At 28.1% G+C, this 23,022-nt stretch overlaps 2 protein-coding genes across 3 annotated transcripts; one reads left to right on the forward strand and one right to left on the reverse strand.

The window, feature by feature from the left end:
• Positions 1-318: 318 nt before the first annotated feature.
• LOC130803922 (truncated transcription factor CAULIFLOWER A-like) lies at positions 319-13,420 on the forward strand. 2 transcript variants are annotated; one of them, XM_057668155.1, is made up of 8 exons: positions 319-819; positions 8,577-8,664; positions 9,523-9,587; positions 10,503-10,602; positions 10,771-10,812; positions 11,344-11,385; positions 11,591-11,709; positions 13,017-13,420. In XM_057668155.1, the coding sequence occupies exons 1-8, from the start codon at positions 632-634 to the stop codon at positions 13,132-13,134; spliced, it is 762 nt and encodes a 253-aa protein (XP_057524138.1). In that variant the 5' UTR covers positions 319-631; the 3' UTR covers positions 13,135-13,420. The 2 variants fall into 2 exon arrangements, with proteins under 2 accessions (XP_057524138.1, XP_057524139.1); XM_057668156.1 differs by having other exon boundaries at positions 320-819; positions 8,580-8,664.
• Positions 13,421-16,038: 2,618 nt separating this feature from the next.
• Positions 16,039-21,209, reverse strand: LOC130803925 (E3 ubiquitin-protein ligase At3g02290). The gene is made up of 5 exons (XM_057668158.1): positions 20,935-21,209; positions 19,363-19,695; positions 17,881-18,301; positions 17,650-17,759; positions 16,039-16,357 (listed from the first exon to the last, which is right to left on the reverse strand). The coding sequence occupies exons 2-5, from the start codon at positions 19,504-19,506 to the stop codon at positions 16,331-16,333; spliced, it is 702 nt and encodes a 233-aa protein (XP_057524141.1). The 5' UTR covers positions 19,507-19,695; positions 20,935-21,209; the 3' UTR covers positions 16,039-16,330.
• Positions 21,210-23,022: the final 1,813 nt, after the last annotated feature.

Here is a 23,022-nt window from a genome sequence, read left to right on the forward strand (position 1 = left end):
AATAAATAAATAATTTATCGTCTTTCCTCCCGCTTCATCCCTCATTATAATATAATCATACTCTATAATTAAGATGATTATAATTACACCATGATTCAACTTCACTCTCAATTTAGGTTTTTAATAAAAGCATGAAAAGATGACCATCCAATTTTGGCAAAATAAAATCTAATAGTAGAATCAAAAGTTCGTTAGTACAACCTTGTATTTTCCCTATTTTCTCCATAACCAATCAAAAATCGACACCTTATCTACCCTAGTTTTTCCCTAAAATACCCTTTTATCATAAATTCCCTGTTCTTATAGTTCTTTCTCCATTACTCCCTCTTCTAATAACTCTTCCCTTCTTTTAGTTCTTTCTCTTCCCTTCAAAAAATTTCATCCTTTCACAAAAATACCTATCGACCATGTTCTTTTATTACCATAAAATCTATCTATATTTTAATTTCTAACATAAAAAAGCAAATCAAAAAAAGGGTTTCTTTTTTATTTTTTTATTTTCATTATTGGGTAAAAAAAAATCTCCAATTTTTTTGGGGAAGAAAATATTTATTTATATTTATATTTATATAAACTAGTACATACACTATTTTGAGGATAATTAAGGAAGATTATTGAGTAATTAAGAGAAATGGGAAGAGGAAAAGTTGAGCTAAAAAGGATTGAAAATAAGATTAGTAGACAAGTAACATTTTCAAAGAGAAGATCTGGTTTACTTAAGAAAGCTCATGAAATTTCTGTTCTTTGTGATGCTCAAGTTGCTTTGATTGTTTTCTCTACTAAAGGAAAACTCTTTGAGTATTCTAGTACTGATTCCAGGTATTTCTAATTTCTAATTTCTAATTTAATTATTTAACCCTTTTTTATTATAATTTCATGCGTTAATTAAGTTTAATTTTCTTATAAAAAATTTAAAGATTAATTTAGGTTTTTTATATGTAGGTTTGGTATAAATTAATAATTCATTTTGTTTATATAAATGTTAAAACATCAAAGATTTGGGTGATTTTTATAAGTTTGGTATAAAGCTCATTTTGTATATAGATAAATGTTAAAAATTATAAGATTTGGGTTTTTTTAATGGAAGTTTGGTATGTATAAGTAAATTTGTTTTGTGGACAATTAGACATGTATTTTGTATTTTAATTTAAATATTGTATCAAATATTCAATATGGTAAATAGATAAGGCGATCTAATATGAATTTCATTTATCTGTTTTATTCATGGAAATAATAGAGTTTAAAAATGTGGAAATGATTTACTTTAATTTGTACTTTAAAGGTCTTTGACTAATCCATTTTATTCTAATTTCTTAAACCCTTTTCTTCTCTTACAATCCTTATTACTTGTAATTTCATATATTAAGTTTTCTTGCAAAAAATTCAAAGATTTGGTGTTTTTAATATCTAAGTTTGGTATAAAATAAATTTTCTAATTAATTTTGTGTATGTATTTATATATATTAATTTATTGATAAATTAGATTGAGATGGTATCAAATATTTATATGGTGTATAGGTAAAACTAGCCATCTAATTTGAATTTCATTCGTCTGTTTTATACTTTGAAGTAACAGAGTTTAAAAATGTTGAAAAATATTTTTTTTTTTAATTGATTTTGATATTATTGAGATGATGTGTCATTAAGATGTCAATTTTATGTACAATGCAAGTTGGATATAGTACTTTTTAGAAGTATTTATTACGTTTAATTAAATTTCTTCTAATTCTAATATCTCTTCCCCTTGATATTTTTATTTCTTTTATTTGCTTAAGAGCAGTTTTTTTTTTCTTTTCTTCAAAAATTTCAATTTCTAATGTTGTTTACTTTTTACTTTCATTGGACTTTTTTTAATTACACATCTAATAAAATAGTATTATGGGTTTTAGATTGATTTTTTATACCTATGCACCAGCCACTAGGTGCACTAAAGAAAATAAAATTAATAACTATTTAAAATTTTATTTAAAAATATTCGCTAAAATATTATTAAATTACATATTTTAGAAGATAATTATCTAATTTGTTATCTAAATCTAAGCACTAGATACGGTAAGAAAAATCGATTTTAGATTTACTCTATTAAAATGTACTTACTACTAGCAAGATATATAGATTGATCACTTCTTTACTTTTCATAATTAATAAAAGTAATTATGAATAATAATTTTTTAAATGATTTATAAATAATAATTTGTTAGCACTTTCCTCAACAATATAATAAATAAGTACTTCATATAAAATAATAATAATAATAATAATAATAATAATAATAATGATAATAACAATAATAATAATAATAATAATAATAATAATAATAATAATAATAATAATAATAATAATAATAATAATAATAATAATAATAAAATAATAATAACAACATTTTTAACATTAATATCTTTTGTAAGTTAATTAATAGATAACAATTTATGAATTACTTTTATGAATACCATTAATATTATATTTTGACTACTAGTACTACTTGATCCGGTGGATATGATCAATATTTATAGAATTTATCCAGTTGTCTAGATTTTACAAACATAACAAATCTCTGATTGGTTATGCAAAAAGTATTAACCTTAAACCAGCTAATTATTCATTAACCATTGTCTTATTATACTTTAACATATAAATAATGTTTGTAATTAAGTTATTGTTAGTGCTAATTGCAAGTGTTTTCATTAATTAATCTTGGGTTATGGACTTAATCTAAATAGTGTCCCAAACTTAGGCTAAACTTATTTATCTTGAGCTTTGTGTGGGTTTTTATGGGGCTCCTCCCCACCATGCCTTGCCATCCTTTAAAACCTAGTACTAATTCATTTCTTTTACTTTTTTCTTTATATATTTCTTTTGAAATTTACTATCATTCATTTTTTTTAATAAATACACTTTTTAAAACACGCTGTCAATACACATTTTTAACGTCTGATATCTCTAACTACGTATTTCTATCAAAATATAATAAAAAACTATATATGTATTAATTAAAGATCGTTCATGAACAAATGCTAAAGCAACAATTTGTAAATAATACTCTTAACTATTGTTTATTGACTCAAAATACTTTCAACTATTATTTAATACTATATACCTTAAGTATATATCTCAAAAAAAATATACCTCCAAGTATTGGGATATTTTATCTTGTATGCCCCAACAATTACTCATTAATTCAAAATATGCCAAAAGTACCGCCGGTTGAAAATGATGTGCACCATGTACAAGGTTAAGTGTCACAATATTTGGGGTATACAATTAAAGTTAAATAATAATTGGGGTTATTTTGAGTCAATGAGCAGTAATAAAGAGTATTATTTACAAAATTTCCAAAAAAATATGTAAAGTACTATTTTTAAATAAATTCTTTTATTGAGCTGGCGTTTTTTTATGTTTATGGAACTTAATTAGGGTTAGGGTCATCCATGATCAAATTATATAAAAAGGGCTGCTGATCACCATTGTTAAAGATAAGATAATACTATACTAAGTAATTTGTAACCTTGGAGATTGAATACTTACATGTTCCTATACAGCTTGAAAGAAGAGCTAGTCAAATTGTTTTAATATATTAATCATATCTTGAATCATGATTATTGCCTAGGTATATATTTCTAATCATGTTATAGTAGTATATGATTAATTAATATAATTAGGTTATATTTTTTTCCTGATGAATCTGAATTTAATTTCATCCCAAAAATTGATGAGTCAAATAATGCATGTAAAATATAAATAATTAGTAGTAACTTCTTGATCTCCTTGATTTAGGTAGTGCTAAATTTTTAATTAATGAAATTATTTATAGATATATTTATTTTTGAAATAAATAAATAAATGATTATTTTGATATGTAGCTCTATGGGCTATGTTCGTTGTTTCTAATGATTGATTATGTTAGTTAAGTTAAAATTAAGTTGAGAATTTATGTCCAATTAATCACCATTATTTTTTTTATATAAAAAGGAAAGCTAGGGAAAGGAGTTAAAGTGAGAATTAAATCTAAGATCTTTATTAAAAAGAGTAATATTTACTTCGATTGAAATTAAAGTCAATTCTTCCAAATCACCGGCTAGTATTGATATTTTTATTTTTAGTTTATATATTCCTCAATAATATAAATAATATTTGTTTTTCTTTCATTCTAAAAATTCCTAGATAGATATAGATTTCTCTACATAGATCATTAGCTTTATAACCTAAATATACCTACTTTGATTTAATTTCTTAAATAATTTGGACCCCTATCTTACTCTTTCTTTGTTACTTAAGTATATCATTCTTTTCAAAGATGATAAAATTTTGGAATAAAATGTTGTACTTAAAATCAACAATGGTATTACCAAGTGTATTGATTTCAAAGATTTAACTACTTCTATACTAAGCTCAAAATATTTTTTCCATGATTTAAGCTACCATTAAATTTTAATTAAGAATTGAGTCTTGTTTGAATTGAATCATGCATCACTTTCTTAAAAAAAGACTTCCACTTCTCTAACCCTCCCCTTTGCTCAGTCTATCGTATACTCTAAAAATTATTTTATAATTCATGTGAGGCATTAGGTTATGCCACCTAGTCATTTTCATATGATATCTTCTAATAATAGAAGTATGAAATTCTAATCTCAAATTTTACTTTAAACTTGTTTAACATATAAATCATTTCATCAAATAAAACAATAGTAACAATAATAATATTCCATTACTCCAATACCATTATTTATTTCCATTTATGGTGGGGTTTGAAAGGGTAAAATGTACACAATCCTACTCTTTTAATAATAAAATTAATCAAAAGATTTTCTGATTAACTCTTGATAGCAAAAGTTACGTGCAAGTTCACATGGATACAAAGTGCACTTAATTTAATGAGTATCAAAGTAGCTCATTGAAATGATATCAAGTTATACAAAGCTATGAAATATTGGACTTGTTAATCTAGAGAGTTTTGAACTTTTATGTAACTCCTAATTCACATGAAATTATAAATAATCTCAACTAATATGGAGATGGTGTGTTCTTTGTACTTCATTGATACTAGATTTGCACTTTGATTAGATGGATCAAGTGGCAAGCACATAACCAACTCTAATAGAATACCTCTTGTCTTTGAAAAAATTGCCCGTTAACCAAAATATGTAAGAATCTTTATAGTTGATATAGAACAATCTCTAAACAAATAACGACATAAAAATCTTAATCCCAACAATATAGAATCGACTATATAAACCAAAAAGATTAATGTCAGCAATTGTTGCTAACAAAAATTATAATTTATGTGACAATTTTTAATACTTTTCTACAATTATGAAATCAAATATTCTGCTTCGGTCTGTTATTTTTCTTTATTGTCATATGATTATGCAAATTTATCTATCATTTTTGACTTTTGTAATCTAAATCTTTTTTTAACAGATGATTATAATAAGATTTTTCTATGAGAAATTTCACCAATTTTTTATTACTATTTTCACACAACATAACATAAGTTTTTTTTTTTTTTTTGTTCTTATAGATCTCATTAATATCTTTTGTGGCTAATGTATATGTTTTTGTGTTCATATATCATTGTTTATATTTCAATTGATAAAAGTTTTGACTTTGCAATTGCAATTGCAATGTGCTTGGTAATGTGGTTCATATTTTGTACCATACTTTTAAGTTGTTAGCATAGCTTCCAAATAGATTGTGTTGAGTTAGGTTAGTGCTCCATTCAATATATCCATTATTAGATACGTTTAATTGAAAACTAATATATATATATATATATATATATATATATATATATATATATAGAGAGAGAGAGAGAGAGATATTAAAAAGGATGAGAAGGATTTTTGTTTGATTTTGTTTTGTTACTATATATACAAAAAATGATACTATGTTATAAAATAAAAACATTCTAAAAATTTATGTCATAGTTAATTTTCTGTGTAACATAGTTACTTTTACAAATATGTGTTTTTAGTTTAATCGTGGCCATAGATTTTTTTATTTTTGTGAAATCAGTGGTGTAGAGTCTTTCTTACCCTTCTCATTTTCAACACCTTTCTCATTGGTTCTTCATATATATATATATATATATATATATATATATATATATATATATATATATATATATATATATATATATATATATATATATATATATATATATATATATATATATATATATATATATATATATATATATATATATATATATATATATATATATATATATATATATATATATATATATATATATATATATATATATATATATATATATATAAGTTCCAAATTAATTAGAAAATATTTCATTATACAATGAACACATTCTTATTTTTCTAAAATTATTATAATTAGTGTGATTTATCTTCAAACTTTTAATTTTTTTACCCAATTTAATATTTATATAATAGTAGATTAGTAGTATTATTTTGGATTTTTAATAGGAAAAATTGATATTTTTAATCCGATTTTTCATCGATCCGTTGTGAATAATCCCACCTTTAGATTATTTTTTAATAATTCAACCTTTGTCCTTATTTTGCTAGCAGCATAATCTTTTATTTTAGGAAAATTTAATTTAAAAAATCCAACTTTGTGCTCGTTGTCTTTTTAAAAATCCCGCCTTTCGATTATTTTTTAAAAATCCGAACTTTATACTTCGTATTCTTTTAAAGTACTTTCCTCATTAAGTTACTTGCAAAATTCAGTAGTAAACAAATTAAAGACCGAAGGGTCGGATTTTTAAAAGAAAACGCAGTATAAAGATCGGATTTTTAAAAAATAATCGAAAGGTGGGATTTTTAAAAGACAACAAGTAAAAGGTGGGATTTTTAAAATTAAATTTTCCTTTATTTTATAATTATTCAACCTTTGCTCTTAGTTTGCTATCAGCATACCCTATTAGTATGCTAACCGCAAACTAAAGGCGAAGGTTGAATTATTAAAAAATAATTCGAATGTGTTATTATTTACAGCAAATGGGTGAAAAGTTAGATTATTAATATCAATTTTTCGTTTTTAATAATATAATAATAGGTCATGGTTGCTTATTTTCGATAGAAAATCTCATTTCTATCCAAACCAATTTAGTTCTGATTAAACTTTCAGCAACTTTTGTATGAGACTATCTCATCATAAGAATTGACTCATAAAATCAATATATTTCTATAATTGATCACTTTAAAATTATAAGTGATTACTTTAAGATTTCACTTTAAGGTAATAATTGATTATTTTTAAATTATAACTGATCACTTTAAATTTATAAATAATCACTTTAAAACTAGAAACATATATTAGAACAGCCTAATAAAAATAATATTACCATAAAATTAACTCCTTTCAAAATTTGTATAGAATTTTTGATTAAATTATCAGATGATAGAGTCAACTTTTGTCATCACAATTAACAAACACAAAGATGGACACTTCAATGGTCCACTTTATGTACTATATTTAAAACATGTATCCGGTCTTTGATTAGCATAATATCACCAGTAAATTTTTTTATAGATAGTGTTTTGTTACATATAATATATGTTCAATTATGGAATGCATAATAACTAACAAAAAATATGATTGGAAGCTCATCATGCTCATACTAAATGACATAATTGTGTATTTATTTATAGGTTTAATTCATACTTTGTGTGTCTCATGGCTTTTGCTGTATTTTTTTTTATTTTGGTTTGTTTTATAAAATTTGCTATGTTTTCGTCTTTAGCCAATTATCCTATATTTTTTTCTTTAATTATTATCCTCACATTTAACTTATTTTTTTACTAAGATAGAAACTCATACAATGTACGAATTTTTAAATACATTAATATTTCAATGAAATTTTAGATTGCAAACCATACTTAATATTTTTTTTCTGAAATTCAAATTGTAATTATGGTAATCTAACAATATAAATGATTGATTTTAATGATCAATTAATTGAATTTTATGTCAATTTAGTTTTCAATAACAATTGATGGAAAAATGGGCTATTATGTATTTCAAGTAATTTTCTAAATTGTTGTATAACACAGTCTAATTTTAAAGTATAATTTTCTAAATAGTTTAATTCCAATTACACTAGAATATATGTAATTTATTCTGTAGTTTTTTATGCAGTGTAATTCCAAAATTTTATCAGACAATATGTAATGTATCACGCAGTATATTATATATTTCTCATTATAATTTTTTAAACAGTACATTTATATACAACTGTGTAATTGGAATAATTGTGATTTATTGCATCCATTAATGTATAAGTTTTTCCGAAAATATACATTTGTAAATATGGTAAGTGTAAAAAATGTAAATCAGTCAAATTCTATTAATACTATCTAATGAAAAAAAGACAAATAGTATGCTCACAATCAAACATCGTTTTTGCTATTATAAAGTAAAATTAATAAAATGTATGATTTTATCCAATTTTTTCTTTTACTTCCCAAGTCACACTTTTTACCCACTTTTTTTTTCAAAAATTAAACTTGTGGCAAATGTGTACTAGTACAATAATTATTTTCAGCCATTTTACATTTAGAAGTTAAATTCTTGCAATTTTATGATTATTTTTATGGCAGCAGCATGGAAAGTATCTTGGAAAGGTATGAGAGGCACTGCTATGCAGAGAGACAGCTTGTTGCAACTGATTCAGAGTCCCAACAAGAGGTATATAATTACTTGATTAATTAGATCATAGTACTTAATGACCTTAATATAATTATTTAGATCACTTAATTTGACCTTAATTATTTGACTTTTCATCATTCTCAAGAGTTATTTCTAACTTCCTTTTACATTTTAATGTTTGAAAATTACCATCAACATTTGCTATTTACCTAATTAGCTTGTATCATATAGTTATTGGCCTATGGGGTGTGTTCTATCTGTTCTATCTTTCATTATAATTCTTTAGGTTCTGATTACGATAAATTAAAGTAAATTGACTCGATAAATTATATTCACTTTCTATGTATGTGATGTGTAAATAAATAATATCTGCTATTTTACGTCAATCAAAAGTATTCTCTTTATTCATACAATGGTAAGGTTATGTGTTATGACGTGCTACTTCCTTCATTTGAATTCAAATTAATAAGAGGAAATGGAAAAAAAGGAAATAAAAGGAAATATATCATCCTTCCAACACATATTTTTAAAAAATCAATAGAAATTCACATTAATCTCCTGCTCTATTACTTCTCATCAACGGCGAAGCTAAGAAGTTATTTATGTAAAGTTGTAAAAGATATATGTTATATATTCAAACGAAAATAAATTAAAGTATTTTCTTAATTAAATAAAATTGTGTTCGTCTGACTCGCTTCTAAACCCTATTTCAATGAGTCACTTCATGAAATTAGGATAATGAAATCTCATATATTTTTGTAGAGGTATGATACGTTACGTATAGTCAGAATCTAAGCAATTAGTATGTGAATTTGTAAATGAACCTTACCTAGCTAGCTGATCATATAAATTTTGTTCACTCCTAATTAAATCTATTTTTTCACATGTTTTGAATAGGGAAGTTGGGCTATGGAATACCCAAAGCTTGTCGCCAAACTTGAAGTTTTACAAAGGAACATGAGGTAATACAAACTTAAATTTCTATTTTCTGTATTAATAACTTTGATAGAATATATATATATATATATATATATATATATATATATATATATATATATATATATATATATAACTTATTCTCGAATTTCAGTTATGTGTAATAAATCAACTCGATTGTAATATGGACTAGTGATTGGGCCAAACACTTCAACTTTGCATGTATACTAAATCACCTCGATTGCAATTTCTCTGCATGGCCATTATTTCGTTAGGGCTAAAAATTTAGTTATTTGACTTTGAATAATAGTGGATTAAAGTAAATTTGTACTCATTAAATCATGTGCATTTCTTATTTATGTGAAGTTGCATATTACGTTTGTTATGAAGGATTGATAAAAACAACCTCTTTATTAGCTAGTTTTATCATTAATTAACAAGGTAGAATTGTGTAAATCTAAACCTTCCAAACTCTATTCTAAATGGAAGCCACTTAATAGCTTTGAGTTAATGAGATAAAATGAAAAATGAATATATTTTACTTAATCTAATATTAATAGAGTTAGAGTTTGATGGAGCGACAGTATACAATTATAGGGTGGATCAAATAATTAATCTTAGCATGTATATATACTAAAATTCTTTATGTGATAGTATATAACCTATTTCGGGTCTAATCATCAGCTTAATCTTATGGTTGATCAGGCCCTAGAATATATTATATACTTTAACATGCCTTCGCACACGAAAGTCTTTTAGGCTAGAAGTGTTGACGCAATCCCACGAGTGGAAATATTCTAATTGAATTTGAGAGGTGGTTATACTTCTGATATCATGTCAAGAAACCGACTCAACCAAAAGCTTAAACTTTTAGTTGAGGATTCAAGATATGTTATATACGCTAACGCTTAAGGTATGTATCTGTTTGGGGGTATTTTTAGGCACTATGTAGGAGAAGATGTTGATACTTTGAGCCTGAGAGAACTTCAACATTTGGAACAACAACTAGATGTAGCTCTTAAGAGAATCAGAAGCAAGAAGGTTATCTTCTATACATGTATTTTTAATTTGGCTGATTATATATATATATATATATATATATATATATATATATATATATATATATATATATATATATATATATATATATATATATATATATTTCAAATTTTATTTTTAACTGATCTAATTTTGTGCAACTTATTGTAGAATCAGCTGATGCATGAATCAATATCTCAGCTGCAGAAAAATGTATACACATCTTACACTTCTTTTTTTAAAATTTTTCTTTTGTGACTGATTGCGTCTGTCATTAATCTTGGTCGTATAAGAACCACTTGTATTTTGTTATTAACAAAAATAAGGTTGTGTATATATAATCTTTCTAAATTTTGTCAGAAACCAACTCAATTAAAAGTTTAAGTTGATGATTGAGGCCCCAAGATATGTTATATACTCTAACTCGCACACGAGAGGTCCTTGGGCTAGAAGTGTGGATGCGACACAGACCCTTTTCATACCTGGCGCTGAATATTTCGTTTAAATAAGGGGTGATTGAGATACAAATCTATAACCTTTTGTCACACTGACTTCTAATACCATGTCAAGTAATCATCCTAACAAAAAATTTAAGCTGATGGTTGAGGTGCTAGAATTTGATATATACTGACGTCTGAACATCTAAACAAAAACCATTTGTTATTGAATGTTGTACGTGATTTTTTTTTTTGGTTTAATTTGGTGATAATTCCATTTTTCATGAATAACAAGCTTTTTTGGCAGGAAAAAGCTATGGTTGACAAAAATAACCATTTGGCAAAACTGGTACTTACCTTAATAATTTATTTATTTATTAATTTATTAAGACTCAAATATTATGCATATTCAATTCCTCAAACTATATCTAAAGTGAGAGCCACTTAATGACATTAAAAAAGAATTATATTGTTATTGTGTATTTATTAACTCTTTAAATGTATATTTGTATTTCTAGTAGTAAATTAATATAATAAATAATGACATGAAATAGATGAAGGAGAATGACAAAAAGGTAATGGAGCAACAAAAAATGCAGCAGCAGCAAAACCCTAGTCCAGCTTTCCTCATTCCAGCACCTACTCCATTACCATTTCCCCCTCTCTCTATTGGGTGAGATTGCTACTTTTTCTCCTCACTGCACCTAAAAAGCAAATTATAGAATTATATTATTTATTCTATTTTTGAGTTTGCTACAAAATTATAAAGCCATTATCAAAGCATAAACATAAAATAATTAAGCTACATGTGTACGACTCTATATACGAATAGAACCATAGAAAATTAATTATGATTAAGTTGGTGAAATTGAAAATGGTGGTACATACCCCTACTCACTTACTTTATTTGAAATTGCTATTGATAGTAGTATATTATAAGGAGAAATTTTAATTTCTATTGTAATGTAAAATGTCAATTTAAAATAAATTCATTAAGATCAAAGATTTAAAGAAATATCAGATCATAAGGGGTATCTTATTTATTAATAAATAACATGCATTTTCGTAAATGATAAGTATTTTTTTAAAAAAATACACGTGTACCCTATAATTTTTATATGTAACCCCTTTAGACTTTATATACACCCTTTTCTCACGGTTTTCACGTCTTCGCCAATTTAATGTTCTTCACTATATATATATATATATATATATATATATATATATATATATATATATATATATAACCCCTAACTAATAATACTACGTTTTAAAATACTTGTAATATTTGTTTTTTCACGTTGTTTAATACACTAATTTAATTTTTAATATCTCTAATTTTAACTTATAGATTAAAAATTAATTACAAATTAAGAATGATAAATAAATAATGTTATATTTTCTAACGTTGTAACTAATAAGACGAACTATTGTTTAAGAGATGATTAATATCAAAAATTAATTAAGTATAGGTCAATTACATACCAAAGTAGTGTAAACGAAACTTTTAAGTATATATTTCAAATAGAAGTATTCACAAGCTATAAGTATTTTTTTTTTTTGTTTTAGTTCTTATTGGACCAATAATTTAAAAGACTTTTTTTATAAATTATAATATGTTTTGATTTAAAGCAAAGCCTTGAAATTTTAACTTGTTTTTATAGTATCTTTTTCCTAGTGTATTGTCTATTTGGACTCCTAATAAATTCAAAATTTTGTCTTTGCTGATACATATATAGATAAAAAGGTTTGGATCAAATAAAAAAGGTTTTTTCATATCAATATTGATGAAAAAGTTTTTATGTTATAAATTACGAATATTTTTAAATAAAATAGAAGTATTTTTTTTATAATATAGTGACCATTACAATTTAGGATTTTTGCACTATATTGACTTTTTTTTTATTATTGAATCCCACTCATATTTATATATAGTACTGCAAAGATTGAAATTTTTTTTATTTTGTGTGTATTACACAGAGGAACATATCAGGGAAGAGAATTACAAATAAGAGATGAATCAAATGTGCAAGCTGAAGGTGAAACCAGAACAAACAGTAACATTCCATCATGGATGTTTACTCATATTGCTGAATAAAAAAGAAAAAAATTTCATAAACATAATGAATGCTCAATGATTTCAGCGATATCTGATAATATAAAATGCTGAAAATCTTAATTATAGCTTATAATATTTTGATCTACTATTAGTTATCTGTAAATTATATTAGACACCCAAACAATGGTGTTTAATTAGGATCTAATTACCAAATAACCTAATCATCTATACAGTACACCACGACCGTGTACATTACTACCTCGTTTCTAAAGGTTTGTCCATTAGGTATATTAAAATTTTGTACATCCAGTCAAATTTATTATAATCTTACATGAATATATTTCAACTCGTGTATAATCACGAAATATAATATCTAAGTTTCTCAATTTTTAAATAGACTGTTGTTATTGATAAACTTTTAAAGACGAAGAGTTTTTATTTATTATTATATTATTATAGGGTTTGTTGAGGGAAGTACAGAGATATATAATATTCAATCTCATGATTGTACTTGAAAAGGACGATATTTGCTTCAAATGAGACAAGATATGATACTCAGAGTGTAAGGAATTTTATTTTAGCGCAATTGGAAGAACTCAATTAAATTAGCAAATTAATATATGAATATACAGGATCAAGCATGTGTAACATACCATTATTATAGATCAATTTAGGTCTATACTGAACTGGTTGGGATAGGTTTGGGTTTCTGATGAAAAAACATGCTCAAACAAGTTGAGCATATTTAAGGTTTGCCTGGATCCCATATAAAATGTACAATAGTAAAAAATATAGGAAAAATATTATAGGTTGATATTTTATAGGAGAATTATTTAAGGTGTACCAAATACAAAAATGTGATATTTATACCACTTATTATCTCTCTTACTTTATTTATTTTATGTTGCTTCGTCCTCTTTCTCATTCTCTCATCAAATTAAAATTTCCAAATATAAATATCAATTAATACTCCAATTCATCTTTTTTCTCTAGTCATAACCCTTGCCAGTCGCCATCGTTTTTTCAACCCATTTAATTATTTCTTGCAGTACCCAACTAAAAGAATATATATATATATATATATATATATATATATATATATATATATACACCCATCTTTGATTTTAAATTTTACAATTTGAATCAAAATAATCCGATGGGATAAATATTAGAGTATGAAATTTTGGAAGGAAGTTATTTTGGCAATTGATGATTAATTTTTTTAGATACTGAAAGATAGGAAACTTTGCACCATTGTTAAAGAATAAAGAAGTTTTGAATCTGTAATTAGATTTTGAAAATTGAAAATTTTTTGTATTAGAGATCCGGAGAAAATGATGTAAGAGGAAAGAGAGAGTTGGAAGAGAGCATAAGGCCGGTGCATTGTACTCCGTGAATATTTCCTCCAGGAGGAGGAGAGTAAATATTCAACCTTAGATAAGGATTAAAAGTTTACTCTTCTAAAAGTTTTTTCCAAATTCAAACACATAATTCAATTTAGAGTATTTATAGTGTATTTAAAACCTTGTAGTTCTTACAATTCAAGCGACCTCTTAATCCGAAATAGTGCATTCTGTATTAATGAAGGGTCGTATTGTCACGAGTTCATAATCTTATTAAACCCGTCTTAGACTCAATCCTAATTTTATAATTTGATTTTATTTTATTGAGATTCAATGGATTTAGGTTCAAACCCCAATCCAAAAGATAAATGAAACTAAATTTGGATTTAAGATACTCATACCCAGGCTCGACCCAAACTCATTCTAGATCTGCTCTAGATCCAAACCCACCCCAGAACGCCCTAAACCCAACCCATGACATAATCTAGTAAATTAATTTTAAACATATTTTATAATTATTGACTTAATTTTAACTTATATTTGACATAGACCAATTTTATACCTAATAAGATCTTAAAAATTGAAAAATGAGAAAGTATAAACAAATAGATTTAAGACTAAAAAATGTTAGCCTACTTCCACACTAGATATATCATATAACCCCTTTAGTGTGTTAAGTGAATATGATGGAATATTCATATTGTCCTTTGACAGAAATATAACTATTAAAAAATTCTTTTGATTCAACCATCTCTTTCTCGACTTGTATACTTTAATTTTATATTTAAAATACCGATTAATTAAATAACATCATATTTCAAGTTTTTAACGCAAGACCCTTAGACTCAATAGACGCAACATTTCTAGGTCTAAGTTCAAAATTTTCACACCTCACAATCACGAACCGTGTCTGGGTCCATACATAATAAATGGGTTTGAATCTTAAACTTATTGAATCCAATTGAGACAACTCATGAATCATCCCTAGGTGGATGTAAACTTTGAGTAATACTCGTGACACCGTGATATGGCACTGTAAGTCTGTAACGTTATATGGACTTGGTGAGATACATATAATTGAACTTTACACCACATGCTTATAAAAACTTTTATATTTAAATCATATGGTACAAACTCAAAATAACTGAACTTTTATATTTAAATCATATGGTGCAAACTCAAAATAACAGGAGTATAGACGAAATGAAAACCAACATTACCGTTATGTTACAAGAGCATAAATATTTTGGCCAAATCACCAAATTTCCAGTGAAATGGGATGGGTCGGAGCAGCCTAGCAACTAATACAGTCATAAAAACACAATTCAAGCCGAGCAAACTGATTATTCATTTGGCTCACTTGCTCGCTCCATTTCAAGCAATTCACAAAAACAAAATGAATCCGATAACATATCATTTTCATGAAATACGGGTAAGTTGACAGATAAAACCAAGACGGTAGTAAAAATCGGAGTCAGAAACGCATGAGCAGCGATCAACTGCATGAAATCAGTGGCTCAAAGCCATATACATGAGTTCTGAATGATTTGTAAACCAAAAGTGAAACAATTTACAAAAGACCAGCGAGATTTTCGGTTCATAAGAAAATTAAGAACCCGACCATAATTTTCATTTCTCTTTGAAGATAAAGTTTATACCAAGAAACGAATATCGAGCGAAAAGACAAAAGACAAGATAAATTCTATGACCATGGTCCATGTACCTGTTATGGCTATGCAGCATGTTTTCTTTTTGATATTTATGTACTTCTGAACGGGTGGGATATAAACACCTCAACCCTGCAGTATTCACAACGACTATACAGTTTCGGATTTCCTCTATAGTTATTCGCCCTTTTGCTCCGGTTGCTTCTTGCATCAGGAAGATCAAAGTCACGGAGATTCATCAAACGCCATCACCTACAAAGTACTTCCCATAAGGATTGGCAAAAATTCAAAAAAAATGATCTTTATAATTTGAATTTTTCGATTGTCTCGGTTTAAGGCAAAAAAATATTTCACATAAAGATCGAGAAAAGCTCAAAAACGGTAAGGATCACCCTATTACAAATACGGGTGGTTCAGGAAAGTCTTCACCGAAGACAACCCACAGACGATTTCAGAACCATTTCTAGGATCAGTAATTCAGAGTAAAAGGATCTTCGTTTTACACAAACACATCAGGAACATATATGAGGCTAAATCTGAATGTGAATGAAGATACAAGTACTCAGTTTATGGAAGAGCGAGTCCAGATCTATAGTCTTCTATGAACATCAAGATGAGTTTGTCAATGGAACATGCAGTGCGAAATGAAATAAAAACTTTGGGGCAAATTCTGGAAATTTATACACGCCTACACGGTCAGTCGAAAACTCGAAATATCTTTCTCTGCTTGTTACACAATTCAATGTTGGTAGGGTTTCAAATTGAATACCCAGGACATGGCATAAGTATACCTGGGTCTAGATTTTCCCTTGTTTCCGACCATAATTCACTCACCCCCCAACTTGTAATAAGAGAAAAACTTAAGTGGATTGTTTAAAATCAACTCCACCTCACAACTAAAATACCTATACACATGCATAAATGTCAAAGTGGGTGCAGCTACATGAGGTTTGGGAGGACAGTCCCCTTATCTAAACATGCGTCATTGTAATTTTGACTCGGACCCCTTAATATTTAATTTATAATATAAGATATAAAGGGTATTTAAGTAACACAAAATCAAGTATAGTTCAATGGTCCAAGACTCATAGTAGAAATGAAACTTAAGGTTTGCGTTTCAAATCTTTATGATATGCAAATTTTATCTTTTGTAATAATTTTTTAAAACTAATAATCAAACATATTTTAGTCTTCCAGAACACTTACGTAAGTAATGTAACCCATGATGACATCTTCATAGCCTCCCAACAATTTGAAGTCGCAAAATCTAGAATTGTATCGTTTTAAAAACAAAAATTTTAAATTTAACTTGTTTTTTTTACAATTATTTTTCTAGTGCATCGGTTGGTGGACAATATTTTTACAAGTGCATGACTATTTGGCCCCTTTTAATTTAAAATCCTAACTTCGCCCTTGTCTCTCTAACTGTCATATGAATCAACATTTCCCAGTGGTATTACAAGGAGGCACCAACAAACAGAAGAATAATCATGCAGCGAGAAATCCACAATGGCACAACATTTCATATTAAAGAGAAGACTTACCTTGCCGCAAACCGGGCAGTTCTCACTTCTCTCCATCCACTCATAAATGCAACCCAAATGAAAATGATGAGAACACTTCGTGATTATCTTCGGGTTATCTTCGGTGTATTCTGCATCAACAAGATGTTGAGTACTATCAAGATCCAGAAATGGAAACTTGGTTATATTTAAAAACGCTTCAAATGAGTATGGACATCTCAAGCACGTAATCAAATGAGTATGAATTATTACCTTCGAGACAAGTTGGACAAACATCTTCATCCTCGGATGATGAATAGAAATATCCCATAACCGTGGTCGATTTTGCTGATGAAAGCTTCACAGACGACTTACGACACTCTTTTGAGTCATCTTCACAAGTTGACTCATTCCACTTACCTCCGGTACACAAAGGGTCGGAATCAGCATCAACATCACTCCTCAGAGGTTCTGATTCGTCATGGGAATGACTGCACCCTTTATCACGTCTCGAAAACAGGCCATCCCGCTGCATGCGGTAATATCTAGGATCTGCATCATAAGGCAAGGGCCTAGGAGGAGAGCGGTACATATCAGCAAGAGCGTTGTCGGTTGATGCCATAGAAGTTAAGGATGCCCCTTGGATGGATGAAGGCAAGGATTGAACTTCCCCCCTTCGAAATAATGAAGAGTACTACAGAGACACAATACGATTAGATAACTGCTTAATTGAAGCGAAATAAGTAGCCAGAGAAGGGGATCAAGTGAAGAAATATTAGAAGGAAAACCAGCATCAAACCCCTCCAAAATAACATCCCCGTACGACAAGTCAAATGCCCTGCCCCTTCTTCCTCTCAAGACATGAAGAAGCAGGAATGAGACAGGAACAAACAAGTCCCTTAATTAAAAAAAAAAAAAAAAACCAATAATTTGTCCTACCTCTCCCCTCATGACATGCGTTTTTCTTTTTAGCCATATTTTCATCATAAGGGTTGTTAACTATTGAGCCTAATCCCAATGCACGCACACACACAAATTGTTGCAATAGATTAGAAGGAGAAAGTATGTCTACAACGATAGTTGGCAATTGGCAACAAATACCATACCCAAAATGAAACAGAATAATAATCAGCTAAGGTAAAATTATAAAATAGTAGGTACAACTCAAACAATTTTCCAGTGTAGAACTTGAATGAATCCAGATTAACAGGCAAATAACACTTTTTTCACGGCATTCCTTTCATCCCTGATAAAACAATGAGAGATAGTTCAAGCACAAGGAAGGACAATACAAACTGCATAAGAAAGCTGACACGACAAAATCAGTAAAACCTCATAGCCTTGTCTAAAACTATGTTAATGGGACTCTTTATTTTGCTTCACATACCCGTGTGCAATCCTTGATGCTCAGACATCGGTATGACACTTAGACACTTCATTTAGGCGTAAAAATGAATATTTAGAATTATCCAACACTTGGACACATACCAGTATCCGACATCAGTACCAGAGTCCAAGTAACATAGGTCTTAAATAAGAAGCATTCTCAGGAAAAGAAAGCAGCTCACGATCACGCGAAAAAAATCACTATTTATCACAAAACAGAATTAACCTGGTCACAACTCCCCATTTTGTTAAGTATGAATATGCTGCAGCTTTGCATCAGCAAACAATATGATCCATAAGTATGATTATGAAACCAGACCCTTATTACACTGAACAAAGAAGTATTATATAGGAGAAAAGGCAGCATACCAAATGAAAGAAGTTTTGAAGGAAACAGCTTAGACAAATACAGTTCCTGTATATTGAGCTGTTTCTGTTTACATAGTCTTCTATATCCTCCACACGCAAACAAGAACAAATAGCACCCATTATTGCAGCCGTTGTCTCGCTCATACACAACAAATGTAGCACCAAATCCCCAGAAAAGCTTCAGTGAGTATGAGCTCGTGCAGAAGTCGAGGAATGATACTCGCACAATAAAAAACGAGAGAGGACGCTCAGTTCGCAGAAGTCCGCCACCTCCACGAACTAATACCCTCTCTCCTTGCAACCTTCAACAAGCGAAATACTTAATAATTTAACCTGAAACATAATTAGTTAAAAAATTAGATACACATTAGCCAATTTAAACGGCAACAGTCCCAAAGCCATGTATCCAGAAAATGTGATCAGTTGCAACAATCCTCCACTTGAAATAGAAGCAATACTTATACCACCAACAATTTATTACCCTAACAACCCCTCTTGTATGAGACCGTCTCATGGTGAGACAAACTCAAAACAAGAAGCCCATAAGCTAAAAGTTTCTATTATTGGGCAATTTAATCCAAGTATGAGGCACGTCTCACGGTGAAACCGTTTCATAGAAGAATTTTTGATACCCTAAAACCATTAGTGGCACCCCTAAGCGGGGTTTGGGGTTGGATGTATGTTGATGACAAAAGGTAATTTCAATTGACCCTTGGTACTTGGTAGCAAACATGCAAGTACTTCACATTGAAAAAAGTATACAATCATGAGCCATTTTAATATAATCTGTTATAATTCCAAACCAAAGATATAAATCTTTGGCACCATCCAGAATACCATGGATGAAAATGTCAAAGATCAATAGAAACTAGGAAACAAAAGCAGGTATTTATTGAACCTACTCTTAATAAACAAACCTTGAATATCAAATTTTTCTAAGTATATCTCTACCGACAGAATTTTTAACTTCAAAATTATTTAATTTTCAATTAACAAATAGTTGCTGACCAAAAGGAAAAGTCAATGCATCAGAAAACCAGAAACTAACAATAAGTACAGAAGAAATACAGGAACTGATGGCTAGATGATGATAAGTAGAATTCTTCATCCTTTTGATCCTCTAAGGAAATACATAGGTATTATTAAGGAAAATTCTATATAAGTACTATAAAATATACAAAAAGGATATTTTCATCTCTTTGACTATTGTTTTCAAATTTCTTTTTCAATTAAAAGGGGTGAAAATTCTCCAATTTCCTTCATGACTTATACAAAGAATAATTCTTTGTTTCACTTCAGAATAAATTATACTGACAATCAAGAATTAAACTTTCACCAAAACAAAACATACCCACAAAGATAAAGCATCAATTAGTAAATAAAATAAGTACCCACAAACAAAACCTCATAAATTGAAGAAAATTCAAAAACTTGAAGACAAAATACAATGATCCAACAAAAAACAGCTAAATTGAAGATACCCATTACAGATAATTGATAATATAAGTGATTATAAAGTTAAATTTAGCAAATTATCCAATAATTATCATTAAAAATCAAAAAAGATTGTACCTTGAACAATGGTGTAAGCAAAAAAATAGCCAGGTAAAATTGATAGGGCAACAAAAAGATGAATAAATCTAAAAATCCCAATGAAGAAATTGAAGATTCCACATTAAGAATCAAAAAATAAAAAGAGGGTTTGATAGATTTTACGAAGAAGAAATTGGGGGAAAAGATTGGGTTTTTGTATTAGCGCAAAATTAAAGCGACCTGGAAAAGTGGTGGGTGGATGGAAGAAAGAAGACGCACTGACAAACTTTATTATGATGAATATTTTAATAATTTTACCCTAAAAAAAAATTAATGTTGTTATGGTTGATTGTATTTATATGTGTAACTTGTCATATCCTTTGTCGGATAGAATAAATTTAGGTTATGAATAATGTTGGGCTAATAACTATCCATAATTCAATTAACAAAAGATTAGTTGTTATATTGACTTGAGATTAATAATTGAGAATTTTTTAAATGGATAAGCGAATTTATAAGAAAGAAAAAACCACGAAATAAATTAATAGTTAACTTATTTCAGAAAATAAGCGTCTAATTTTCAAACCTGAGATTTAATGCCGTTTGCAATAACTGCAAACTGGTACTTACTTTTTTAAAAAGGCAAAAAAGTTGTTCGCTGCGAACAGGGCTGTTGACTTTTTAAAAAGATAAAAAAGTAGTTACTAACTGCGAACAACTTCTTTGCCTTTTGAAAAAAGTAAGCACCTGTTCACAGTTAGTAACTGCGCACAACACCAAACCTCAGATTTGAAAATTAGACACTTATTTTTTGAAATAAGTTGATTGTTGACGTATTTCGTGCTTTATATATATATATATATATATATATATATATATATATATATATATATATATATATATATAAATTAGCTTATTCATTTCATAATTTCGATAATTGATGGTACATGCAAAATGCCAGTCACCATTGGGCTTAAGACGGTTCATTGTAAAACAATCGTGAATTAAGTTAAATAACTTAACTAAATTAATTTAAAATAGCTTTTATATTTAAGATATACTGTAACACCCCGGCATAACAGACCACTGGTGACTACTCATGGAGACAATAGACTAATCGCCCAGACCAACATAAATATTTCCAACACACTTTGGTCTCACTTATGCACACCCAGAAAATCTTCCAAGGAGTTCAGTCATCTTAAAATTGCTTCCCACTAAGCACGCTTAACTGTAGATTTCTTAGCAAATAAGCTCCCTTGAAAAAAAAATGCATTTTGTTAATATGAGTAGTCAATCAATCCTTTTAAAGCTAAATATGGGATATCACACTCACCCCCACTTAGGAATACAATGTCCTCGTTGGATCGTAGTTTCAGAATCTTTTCTCCCGCTGGGTGCATTGAACACATAATTAGCCACGTTGCAGCGTTGCTTTGATACCATTTGTAATACTATAGCCTAAAAGACTGGTGACTACTCATGGAGGCTGTAGACCAGCCCTACAAACCAACACAAGTCTTTCTAACGCACTTTTTAGTTTCACTCATGCGCACCAAGAATATCTCCTTAGGAGGTCACCCATCCAAAAATTGCTCCCCACTAAACATTCTTAACTTGGAGTTCCTGACAAATGGACTCCCTTAAAAAAAAAGATACATCTTGTTGATATGAGTAGTCTATCAATCATTTTTAAAACTAAATCTAGGGTATCAAATGTACTCAATTTTAATTGTTTATTGTTTTAACACATTAGTTTGAACTTTAAACTTAACGCTTTAAATTTAAATACAACTATTTTTTAACACAAATTATTGTGAGAGATTTTTTTTCCGAGATATGCACTATATATATGGGCAAAAATAGCCCAATTAATACAAATAAAAAAGGAAATAAGAATGTGAGCCTTTTGTTTTGAGATTGTCTCCTTGAAAAACGATTTCTCACAAGAATAACTATTTTTTTTAATATATACTCTATATGAACATGTCATACCACCGTGAGACATTCTTTTAGTCAAATACAAGAATTACTCAATCTGAAAAGACTAATTCTTTATTGAGACCGTCTCACTATGAGACGACTTTAATTGAGTCAGCCCAAACTTTAAAAAAAAAAAATTGTTGC

This window comes from Amaranthus tricolor, chromosome 17 (assembly GCF_026212465.1).
Source record: "Amaranthus tricolor cultivar Red isolate AtriRed21 chromosome 17, ASM2621246v1, whole genome shotgun sequence".
Lineage (NCBI taxonomy): Eukaryota > Viridiplantae > Streptophyta > Magnoliopsida > Caryophyllales > Amaranthaceae > Amaranthus > Amaranthus tricolor.

Bases quoted from the DNA above. Each gene is read 5' to 3' on its own strand.
- LOC130803922 (XM_057668155.1), top strand. From the start codon at position 632: ATGGGAAGAGGAAAAGTTGAGCTAAAAAGGATTGAAAATAAGATTAGT. The intron at 9,588-10,502 runs GTAATACAAACT...GGGTATTTTTAG, and splicing joins GTTTTACAAAGGAACATGAG to GCACTATGTAGGAGAAGATG. The intron at 10,813-11,343 runs GTATACACATCT...CTTTTTTGGCAG, and splicing joins TATCTCAGCTGCAGAAAAAT to GAAAAAGCTATGGTTGACAA.
- LOC130803925 (XM_057668158.1), bottom strand. From the start codon at position 19,506: ATGAGCGAGACAACGGCTGCAATAATGGGTGCTATTTGTTCTTGTTTG. The intron at 17,760-17,880 runs GTAATAATTCAT...TTGTTGATGCAG, and splicing joins TTGTCCAACTTGTCTCGAAG to AATACACCGAAGATAACCCG. The intron at 16,358-17,649 runs GTAAGTCTTCTC...AGTACTTTGTAG, and splicing joins ACTGCCCGGTTTGCGGCAAG to GTGATGGCGTTTGATGAATC.